This window comes from Erythrolamprus reginae, chromosome 2, assembly GCF_031021105.1.
Source record: "Erythrolamprus reginae isolate rEryReg1 chromosome 2, rEryReg1.hap1, whole genome shotgun sequence".
NCBI lineage: Eukaryota > Metazoa > Chordata > Lepidosauria > Squamata > Dipsadidae > Erythrolamprus > Erythrolamprus reginae.
In genome coordinates, this window is record NC_091951.1 from 137,103,350 (window position 1) to 137,115,422 (window position 12,073).

At 41.3% G+C, this 12,073-nt stretch overlaps 1 protein-coding gene across 1 annotated transcript in view; it reads right to left on the minus strand.

Annotated features, from left to right (window-relative positions):
• LOC139159432 (transforming growth factor beta receptor type 3-like) overlaps positions 1–12,073 on the minus strand; it is a 44,465-nt gene that overhangs the window by 14,234 nt on the left and 18,158 nt on the right. Inside the window, exons 9-11 of the mRNA XM_070736749.1 lie at positions 8,294–8,538; positions 2,704–2,844; positions 175–492 (exon numbers count right to left, since the gene is read on the minus strand). Coding sequence (XP_070592850.1) covers positions 175–492; positions 2,704–2,844; positions 8,294–8,538 — 704 coding nt within the window. The remainder of the gene's footprint in view (positions 1–174; positions 493–2,703; positions 2,845–8,293; positions 8,539–12,073) is intronic.

The window sequence follows — 12,073 nt, forward strand, 5'->3', positions numbered from 1 at the left end:
GCCTTGATACCCTCTCTATCCAAATGGTCAACCCAAAGCTTGGGGAATAGTCTGACCGTACGTAAGACATCTACTCGTGTCAGGACAGCATCAGAGACAGAAAGTGAGTATTTGCACAGAGCTCCTGGACAACTGTTAAAAGCTCATTTCCCTGCTCTAAAAGGTTATAGAGACCTTAGGGATTGAACCGTTATCTTTGCTGGAGTCATGAGGTTCTCTGCTGCAGAGTGTCAGTTGGCAATGCAAGAAATGGATGGAATCATTGGAGCGAGGCTGGAGCACAAAACTTAGTTGTTGGCGTTGGTGGTATCTTAGGTGTGATGCCTGGTCCTGAACTGTTTGTTGAGCTGCTAACAGCTTGACCTGGGAATCAGCTGCACAGCCATTCTGGATAAGTAGATATGAAGATATTACTGAAGAATCCGAAGAAGCAGAGATGAAGCATTGTTGGATGGTGAAGCCAAGACAGAAGTGAAATGTGAACAGAGATGCCTGGAGGACAAAAACCAAACAAAAATCCACCATAGAGTTAGCAAACACAAATGCTTGATCCTGAAAGAAAGGAGGAAGGAACAGAGAAAGCATCATGGGGCGCTACCTGTGCAGGATGGAGCCCAAATATATACAATCATATAGATTTTTCTTGAAGGCTATCATAATTATGGTTGTAGTTGCTTTTCTTAAAAAGAAATGCTGACTGGCCAACTAACAGTTTATACTATTTCCTTGAAAATACAGCGATACCTCGTCTTATGAACTTAATTGATTCCAGGATGAGGTTTGTAAGGTGAAAAGTTTGTAAGACGAAACAATGTTTCTCATAGGAATCAATGGAAAAGCGATTAATGCGTGCAAGCCCAAAACTCACCCCTTTTGCTAGCCGAAGCATCCGTACTTCCGTGTTTTTGTGATGCTGCAGGGGAATCCCAGCAGCGCAAAAATGGGTGCTTCGCTGGCAACAGAAGTCTGGAAGTGGGGTTTCCCAGCGAGGGGAGGCTCAGCGAAATTGCAGCATCGCAAAAACACAGAAGTCCTCGAAACCCCACCTCCGGACGTCCGTGTTTTTGTTTTGTAATGCTGCGATTTCGCTGGGGTTCCCCTCGCTGGGAAACCTCACCTCTGGACTTCCTTTGCCAGTGAAGTGCCCGTTTTTGCGCTGCTGGGATTCCCCTGCAGCATCGCAAAAACATGGAAGTCAGGAGGTAGTGTTTCCCATGGAGGGGAGCCTCAGGGGAATCCCAGCAGTGCAAAAAAGGGGTTCAAAAATGAAGGGCCATTTACTGATGGTTTCCCAATAGAGGAAATCCAACCTGAAAACTCACTTTTTCTTACATAATGGCTACTAGGGAAAAAAAGGAATGTTCACTCATGTGACCAATCCTTGAAATAGCCTAGAAGTAGCCTCTAATTAATATAGTCTTTGAAATCTTCTTCCCCATGTTTTGGGTAAAAGAGCAAAAGACTCCAAAACTGACACCTCCCCAGATACGTAGCATTTTGAAACCTATCACCTCAAGTATTGACTAAATTGGTATAGCGGTACCTCAATCTAAGAACGCCTCTGCTTAAGAACTTTTCTACATAAGAACTGGGTGTTCAAGATTTTTTTGCCTCTTCTTAACATCCATTTTCTACTTAACAACCTGAGCCCGGAAAAATTTCCCAGGAAATTTGAGAGCAACATGAAGGCCCGGCCAGTTTCCTGCCATTCGCCCTGAGGTTCTCTCTCCGGCACAGTGTATAGGAGGCAGCCTTGCACCAGGTGTATGGGAGGTGCGTGCTCCTCCTCGCCGCCTCAGAGTCCCCTTTCTTTTAAGCCTTAAAGTTTTGGATTTTTTTGATTCCCCTCACCTCACCTTCTTCCTTCGGCAGCGACTGTCCTCCTGCTCTTCCTCCTCCTCCTCCCACCCAAATTCTGAGTTTTTATTTCTTTCCTAATGGGTTTGCATGCATTATTTATTTTTACATTGATTCTTATGGGAAAAATTGCTTCTACTTACAAACCTTTCTACAAGCCCTATATGGCATTGGACCAGATTACCTCCGGAACCGCCTGCTACCGCACGAATCCCAGCAACCGATAAGGTCCCACAGAGTTGGCCTTCTCTGGGTCCCGTCGACTAAACAATGTTGTTTGGTGGGCCCCAAGGGAAGAGCCTTCTCTGTGGCGGCCCCGACCCTCTGGAACCAACTCCCCCCGGAGATTAGAACTGTCCCCACCCTCCCTGTCTTTCGTAAACTACTCAAGACTCATTTATACCACCAGGCATGGGGGAGTTGAGATAGCCGTTCCCCCCTAGGCCACTACAAGTTATGCATGGTATGTTTGTGTGTATGTTTTATAATAGGGGTTTTAGTTGTTTTTTATTATTGGATTGTACATGTTGTTTTTATTATTGTTGTTAGCCGCCCCGAGTCTACGGAGAGGGGCGGCATACAAATCCAATATGTTATTATTATTATTTCTACTTAAGAACCAGGTCACGGAATGAATTAAGTTCTTAAGCAGAGGTACCACTGTACTTTAAATGAAGTAAGCAGACTCTGGCCTAGCTAAGGTGAGTGGTGCTGGGAGTCCTGGTCACAACCCCGGAAATACGACAACTTGGAAATGTGAAATGGCCTTGCATTATTTAAGAAACAAGAAATTTGAATTTTTGCACCAGAAGTCTTTTTTTTTTCCAAAGTGAATATCATTCTTACTTCCACAAAAACCCGGCTGTTGGCAGAAACGATAGAGAATCCTAGTTGTTTGACAAAAGCCTCAGAACTGGACACTTCTAGGTTGAGCTGGACACGGTGAAAAAGACGTTCCGGTAACTTTGTGTCTTCTGAGGAAAATGCCTAGGTTGAAGTAGAAAAGACAAGGGAAACTTTAGGAAAGAAAGAGGTTTATATTTGGTTCTTAATTGTAAGAATCACACAGCGACTGCATAATTTTTACCCACATAACCAACTCCCCCCGGAGATTAGAATTGCCCCCACCCTCGTTGCCTTTCGTAAGTTCCTTAAAACCCACCTCTGTCATCAGGCATGGGGGAACTGAGATATTCTTTCCCCCTAGGCCTTTACAATTTATGCATGTTATGTTTGTTTGTAGGAATGTTTGGTTTTACAATAAGGGTTTTTTAGTTGATTTAGTATTGGATTTATATGATGTTTTTTATTACTGTTGTTAGCCGCCCCGAGTCTACAGAGAGGGGCGGCATACAAATCCAATAAGTAAGTAAGTAAGTAAGTAAGTAAGTAAGTAAGTAAGTAAGTAAGTAAGTAAGTAAGTAAGTAAGTAAGTAAGTGTTCTGTCTGGGTCCCTCCAGCAAACACCAACCCAAAAAGAGAAGCCAGACACACTGGTAAAAATCAAAGGCAGGTTATAGAATTCAAAGCAAACACAGGTAACAGAAAATGTCCTTACACACAGGAACACGCTGAAACTTCAAAGATGTTTCACGAGGGCCTTGACATAAAACAAGATTCTTGCTGTCAAAAACAACGCTGGAGATAACAAACATACGCCTCCCCCAAGTCTTCCAGTCTTCTAGGCCACAAGCCAAGATCAGAGACGCCGAGAAGCAAAGCAGGGTCACAGAACTTTCAAGTTGATAACGCTCCACATGGCTTAAAGGGCTGGCCTGCCTTTTCAACCCTGCTGAGGAGAACCACACCCAAACCCAGCTGTTGCCAATTCAATGATGCCAATACCTTTCTAATTGGTCCCGTCTCTGAGCTGCACGTCTCTGTCTCATGTCAATTATAGCCTGTGCTTCCTCATCCAATGAAGCCAGGCTACTGGCTGGGGAGAGCCCCCCCCCCGGGGCTCTCAGGCTGCTCCCCCTCATCCTCTTCCTGACGTTCCTCTCCCCCGTCTGCCTGGTCCTCCCCCTCCTGTTCACTGTCCTCCTCCTCCGGGCCTGGATCCAGCAGAGACGCAGCTGGTCCCTGAGGAGCCTCAGGCTGAATCACAACAGTAAGTAAGTAAGTAAGTAAGTAAGTAAGTAAGTAAGTAAGTAAATAAATAAATAAATAAAGTCTGAACCTCAGCATGCTTTATGAGGCTTTTCTTCCAAATCTCAGATAAGCACCAGTCGGTTTGTTATCTGTTTGTGCCATTGGCATACCAACAGTTAGGGTAAGCATAGCTCATCAAAGAAGACCAATAAAGCCTGAAAGGGAAGTGAAAGGCTGTAACTTTTTCCCAAGCAAGTTCATCAGTGGACTACTTGCAGTGTCTGCCTGCCTGCCTGCCTGTCTCCCTCCCTTCCTTCCTCGAATGAATTTGATTTTTAAAATTAATAGGAAACTGAACACAAGAACAAAGGGGCACAATCTGAGGTTAGTTGGGGGAAAGATCAGAAGGAACGTGAGAAAATATTATTTTACTGAAAGAGTAGTAGTTGCTTGGAACAAACTTCCAGCAGACATGGTTGGTAAATCCACAGTAACTGAATTTAAATAAGCCTGTGATAAACATATATCAATCCTAAGATAAAATACAGGAAATAGTATAATGGCAGACTAGATGGACCATGAGATCTTTTTCTGCCGTCAATCTTCTATGTTTCTATGTTTCTAAAAATCTACCGCTTTCCCATTCTAACCCAAGTAACAGGAAGAGCAACAAAGCAGCCATCATTAGATACAAGAGAGAGGGAGATGCCTATTGGTGGAGTCCGTGGAGGAGGCTCATACAAAAGGTCTTTCAATGAAAGCAAGATGTTTCCAAGGGCCTCCTATGACAAGGAAATGGATTGACACTTGTTTTCCTGGCCCAGTGGGCATAGTTCCCTCTAAGCTGAGCAGTGAGCAATCGCTCACTTAAAAATCATCATCAACTCAGAGTTTTCCAAACCTGCCCAGAAGCCGAGAGGGAAAAAGTGAGAGGGAAGGAGAGAGAGAGGAAGAGAGGAAGAGAAACAGATAGAAAAAAGAGAGGAAGGAAAAGAAAAAGAAAAAGAATGGGAGTAAGGAAGAGAGAAAGAAAATAAAAATCTAGTTTGAAACTAGCTCAACTATTTAAGTGGCATTTTGATATTGATAGAGTTGCCCTATTATGAGCTCACTGTTATAGACAGACAGTACAGTATTTTATTTTGAAATTCTCTGAGGCAAAACAGGGTGGGTTTTTTATTTGTTTGTTTGTTTGTTTGTTTGTTTATTTATTTATTTATTTATTTATTTATTATTTCTGTGCTGCCCAGTCCCGAAGGGACTGCCGCTCAGACACTATACTTTTCCGCCCACCCCCCCAAAAAATTAGAGGGAACACTGCCAGTGGGATAAAGCATTAGGGGTGGACAGCTATGATTAAACAGTGAAAGCTAACTTCTTCAACACATTATTTGGCTTGGTCTTTGTAAACAGCTATAGCTCATGCCCAAAATTGCCTAGATGTACTACAAATACAATGATTTAATACACTGAAGACATTGACTTCACTGAAGACAACATTGAAAAGGCACTATGCAGCCTAAATCCTTCTCTATCAATCGGGCCTGATGAACTATGTGCATATTTTTAAAAACAACTCTCCACAGCCATAGCTGAATTACTAAGCAAAATCTTTGAAAAATCCTTCGGGACCAGTTCCTTACCAAACCTATGGTCACTAGCCACGGTCATCCCCATCTACAAAAAAGGAGATCCCAGTTAGTAGAAAACCACAGAACCATCTCTCTATGCTGCATCACATGCAAAGTCATGGAATCAATCATAAACCAATCCATTACCCTCCACCTAGAAACTAAAATTCTACTCTCTAACAAACAGTTTGGTTTCAGAAAAAAATTATCCTGTAACCTGCAACTCCTACATGCAAAAACACATGGACTACACATCTTGATCAGGGCAAATCAATAGATGCAATTTACATAGACTTCTGTAAAGCCTTTGACTCAGTGGTTCACAATAAACTACTTATAAAACTGAAATCCTATGGCATCTCTGGATCCCTACATCAAACAGACAAGTGGTCAAAATAGTGAGCGCCCTATCTACTCTTGATATTGTTAACAGCAGTGTACCCCAAGGCACAATACTAGGACCAACATTCTTCATACTCTATATAAATGACCTTTGCAATCACATTACAAGCAACTGCGTTCTCTTCGCCGATGATGTAAAACTCTTTAACACTATTGATAACACTGCTACCCTCCAAACTGCTACCCTTTGTGTGTCAGAATGGTCAAATATCTGGCAACTCCAAATCTCAACCAACAAATGCTCTGTCCTACACATTGGCAAAAAGAATAAAAACACCACATACAAGTTGAATAGACAAGACCTTGCAAACAACCCTCTTTATGTAAAAGACCTTGGAATACTCATATGAAATGACCTAAATGCCAAAGCCCATTGCAACAATGTCACCAAAGAGGCTTCAAGAGTTGTTAACCTAATCTTACCTATTTTCTTCTCCGGTAATATCACACTACTAACCAGAGCATACAAAAGTATTGCCAGACCAATCCTTGAATACAGCTCATCTGTCTGGAACCCACACCGCATTTCAGACATAAATACATTAAAAAGCATTCAGAGATACTTTATGAGAAGAGCCCTCCGCTCCTCTACTCGCAACAGAATATCTTATGCAACCAAGCTTGAAATCCTAGCTCATTAAAATCATCTGCTACAACATCCTTCTTGTCAACTACTTCAGCTTCAACCACAACAATACACGGGCACACTATAGTTACAAACTCAAAGTAAACTGCTCCAAATGTGATTGTAAAAAATAGGACCTCAGAACCAAGTAGCTCCTGGAACTCACTACCCGACTCTGTGATTTCATCACCAAACCCTCAAAACTTTATCTTTAGTCTACCCACTGTTGACCTCACCCGATTCCTAAGAGTTCAGTCAGGGGCGTGCATAGGTGCACAAGCCTTGATCAAGTTTTGTAGTCCATATGCTTTTGCAGTGTAGAAGTTGTAGATTACAGGATAATTTTTTTCTGAAACCAAATTGTTTATTAGAGAGTAGGTTGTTTGTTTCTAAGTGGAGGGTAATGAATTCGTTTATGATTGATTCCATGACTTTGCAGATGACAGATTAGTCTGTAATTTTCAACTAGGTTGTTCTCCCTTTCTGAAGCTATGGCTTTCTCAAGCTGTAGCTAGTGACCATAGGTTAGGTAGGGAGTTGGTCGTGAAAGATTTTTCAAAGATTATACTTAAAGGTTCAGTTATAGCAGTGGAAAGCTTTTTTAAGAAGTAGGCACATAGTCCATTATAGGTCCAATAGATAGAGATGGTATTAGGCCTTTTTGACATTATCTTCTGTGAAATCTATTTGTGTTAGATCGTTGTAATTATTTGTGGTACAACCAAGGAATGTTGGACATGAGCCATTGTTGTTTACAAAGACAAAGAGTCAAAGAATGTGTTAAAGAGGTTGACTCACTGTTTCATCTTCATTCTGGAGAAGGACTTTGGTTCAATTCTTCCATTTAAGTGTCCCCCAACCCTTTGGCCACCAGGGACCGGTTCTTGGGGGGAGAGGTTTTTCCACAGCCTAGAGGGGGCATAGTTTCACATGCTGCCTGCATCCTGCAGATAGGGCTCTGCTTGTTTGTGTGACTCAGTTTCTGGCATGTTGCGGCCCAGTTCTGGTCCGTGGACCAGGGGTTGTAGACCCCTGATTTAAAAGACTCTTAAGTGACAAACTTGGGAGGAACTTTGGCTCTCATAGTCTATTTATTTCTTTATTAAATTTGTTTGCTGCTGCAAGTATAAGACACACCCAATGAAACTTTAAAAATATATTTCTAATAACAATAAAAATTAAAGAAGGTAGTGGAGGGGCTGGATTTATTGGATGGGGGAGATGGGATCTTCTATTGACCTGTCAACCATCTCCATATACTTGACTGCTATTGTCAAGGAGGGCAAGGAGTATTGTTGGAACATCAAATCACCAAGCATGCAAGCTAAGCCTTAAAAGATTTCATGTGAAGTATTATTTAGCAACCAGACAAGAAATGTGCTGAAGTGTATGCTAAGATTACTTCTAAAAACTAACGTACAGTATTCTGTAAAAATGCCTTTGCGCCTGCTTATTTAGTGGCTTTGTTTCAGCAAAGAGCTGACACTTTATCTGTAAAGTAGCTGTTTACTCATTCTGCCCAACCATTCCTACCAACAAATGTCTGGCTGACCAATTGCATCTACTCTTTGAAGTAGCTTCCAGTGTTTGTGCAGTCTCTTACAAATGCTGTTCTTCCACATGAAATGCTACTCTAGGAGACCTATTCCCTCTCCATGCCTGGAACCATCTCAGCTAGTTTACTTACTTTCTTTATATCCTTCTTTTCATGTGTGGGCTTTTGGATCCTGTAGCATAAATCAGATTCATCTTTCTCTGTTTCTTCAGCGGCAGGCAAGGTAGCGAGAACAGGACTGTCCTCTTCCTTCTGCTTCTTGTCCCAGCCTACGGTGACAGCCTCTGGAAGATGCTGTCTTTCAACTGCAACTTTGGAGGGAGGCAAGAACATGGGCCCAAAGAGTTCATGATTCTCTGGAGGAACAGGTGTGGCCTCTGCAATGAGAAAGAGAGAGAGAACAGGTGTGAGATACAGACGGCAGCTTCCTGTTAGGGGTGAGTTCTTTCATGTGTTACTGAAATCAGAGAGGTTTAAGTTTCGGTATGATATGATTCTCTCCTCTGTAGATTCAGTATAGACCAGTGATGGTGAACCTTTTTTTTCTTGGGTGCAAAAAGAGTAAGTGTGCATGTTATTGTGCATGCACAAGTGCCCACACCATAATTCAATGCCTGGGGAAGGCGAAAATAGCTTTCCCCGCCCCTAGGAGGCCCTCTGGAGGCAGGAACTGGTGTCTTTGCCAACTTGTGGTGGGCTCAGTAGGCTCATGTTTTGCCCTTCACAGGCTCCAAAGGCTTCCCTGGAACCAGGGGAGGGTAAAAACGTCCTCCCCCATCCTCCATGGAAGCTCTCTGGAACCCCAAAACGCCCTCCCAGAGCCTCTGTGTGAGCCAAAAATCAGCTGGTCAGCACACACATGCATGTTGGAGCTGAGCTAGGGCAACAGCTTGCGTGCCAGCAGATATGGCTCTGCATGCCACCTCTGGCACCCGTGCCATAGGTTCACCATCACTGGTATAGACTGTTACCCAAGCAGATTCCCCCTCTCCACATCTAACCTACCCAGGCTTCATGCTCTGTGGATTCCAGAGCATGATCCCATGATCTTTTGAGACTGAAGGATGACAATGAGATTCAGTATGCTCAGTGGAACAAAGAGGTGGAATGATCTCTATAGAGTAAAATCAAGCGATGATTAAGTTGTGAGTTAATATTTTAAACACACAGCAAAAAAGTGTAGAGGCACATTCAGGGGTGAGTTGTCTATACATAGTGCCAGGACAATTAAATTAATATAATGTGTCATGTTACCCTCACTGCACCCTTACTGCAGTATGTAATTTAGCTGCAAAACCTTCTATCTGCATACTAGCAGCGCCATCTAGAGAGTCATGGCTTCAATGCCATTAACCTAAAGAGTAACTAAACTAAGTTTTTAAAATCTAAACTAAGTACAGTACTGATGGGTTTACTAGGCAATCTGCAGTAGAAAATTATTATTATTTTAAATAAATATATTTATTGACTTTTCAGTTTTAAAAACAATACATAATCTTATTTACAGGTGAATCAACATCTTATATATACATTCATACATATATACAAAATTAATTTTAATCACAAAATTAAATCACAAATTGTTCCAATCAGCAATCTCCACCATAGGGATGCCTGGATTTAAATTCCCCAAAATATAACTGGCTGGATTTGTGCCCATCCAGCCAGTTAAATTAATACACTTTTCCAATGGATCTTCCAGTAAAATTTCTGCAGGTGATATGAAAAGCAAATCACAAGCAACTACTTAATTTTGTTGGGTGGGCTTTTTAAATTTTTATGCAATTTTTTAAATATACAAGTCAATGCAGAGAAATAACATCAGCAACAATTGTTTTTCTTACTTTTGCTCTCTCTTTCTACTTTTCCCAAAGAATCTCCTTGATAAAGCACGGCTATTCATCTGCATAATTTTTTAAAAAATGATTTCTCACTAATTCCCCTGCTTGACTAGATGTTAAGCCTGTCCCACATGCTCTTAAATTTTTAAATTTGTAACAACAGTATATTGGTTGCCCTTTGAGTATTGGAAAAGTAAATATAAAATTGCAAAGTTAAACATTGGTAGACACTGGCTGACAATGATTATCCTTGCATTGAAGCCTAGGATACATTGGACGATTCATCATTTTTTTTCCAAATTATTAAAATTATTATTCTAAATAATAATGTAATAGATTAATATCAAATAAAATCTGAGCCATGTGATCACAAGTTTTTGAGCTCATGGACAATCTGTGATACATACCATATTTTTTGGAGTATAAGACGTATCCCCTGGTTAGGGCTTTAAAAAAAACCTTATTTGGACAGAGTAACAATGAAAGAGCTTGCAAGCCCCCAAGAGCTGGGAACATTGTTAGGACCTGGTTAGGGCTGGAAAGAAACATTCGGAGCAAGCAGAGCAATGAAAAAAACCTGCAAAGACTTAGGGCTTTGAAAACATTCTTTTCAGAGAGAAACAATGAAAGAACCTGCAAGATAAGATCTGGGAAGATTGTTAGCAGTTATTTAGGGCTAACTACATTCAGAGTACAAGACGCACCCAATTTTTAGCATCTTTTAGGGAGGAAAAAGGTGCATCTTATACGCTGAAAAATATGGTGGCTTTAAGCTATTTTTTAAACAAGTTTTCCAAGGCTTTTGGTTTGAGCTCTGAGCTTGGCAATTTGGTTGCAAACATTTCATCACCATTTGAGGCAACATTGTCAGTGAGATTTGAGTAGTGCTCGCATTTTATGAAATGCAAGAGTCAGGTTAGTTTTTTGCCTTGACTTGTATATTTAAAAATGCAGGGAAAAGTTCAAATAATAATTTCCATCATTTCATATAAATCAGTGTTTTCCAACCTTGGCAACTTGGAGATAACTGGACTTCAACTCCCAGAATTCCCCAGCCAGCATTTGCTGGCTGGGGAATTCTGGGAGTTGGAAGTACAAATATCTTCAGGTTGCCAAGGTTGGGAAACACTGATATAGATGACAGTGGTTTTCAAGTTCAACTCAGTCTCCTTGGTCTTAGTTTAATCCCTGTTCCATACTGGTTGTACTCGCCATATAGTGTGGCTTATCGGAAGAGGTTGAGTTATATCAGAAAGTCTGAATAGACTATTAGTCATAGTCAATAATTTAAAAATATTTATGATGGAAGGATATCATGCTTCAAAAGTCTTGACTCCTGCTTACTAAAGTAGATGGAAGATTTCCCTCTATATCTCTTTCTGGTCATCTCAGTGCTGTAAGATAGAGTAGCACCAATCTTTTTGCAGAAAGAATTAAAAACGGCATGCAGAAGGTATTGCAAAATGAATTTCCAGAATAGAAGTATAACAGTGGCCCTGTCCTCGTAACCATTGCTGGTATGTTTCCAAACTATTTGATGAATGTGGGGTTCTTAGTGCTCTCTGAGCTTGCTCATTTCATTACCCAAACAAGGTAACATCAACAGTGCTAGTAAGGAGTGCAATTTGATGTATCACACCCTTTAGTAGCACTGATAGTGTTACCTACCATATTTTTCAGAGTATAAGACAAACCAGAGTACAAGATGCATCTTATTTTGGGGGGAGGAAAATAGGGAAAATAATCTGTTTACCAGGTATTCATCTGGCTAGCGTCCTTCGTCTGGTCAGTTTCAGCACGTTATTTTATCCCCTGGTTAAGGGCTTAAAAAACCCCAGTAACAATGAAAGAGCTTGTAAGGCAGTAAGAACTGGGAACATCATTAGCACCTGGAAAGAAACAGTCTGAGCAAGTGGAGCAATGGAAAAAACCCTGCAAAGACTTAGGGATTGGAAAACATTCTTCTTCGCAGAAAGTAACAATGAAAGAGCTTGCAAGCCGGTAAGAGCTGGGAATATTGTTAGCACCTGCTTAGGGCTGGAGCAAGTAAAGCAATGAAAATAACAACAAC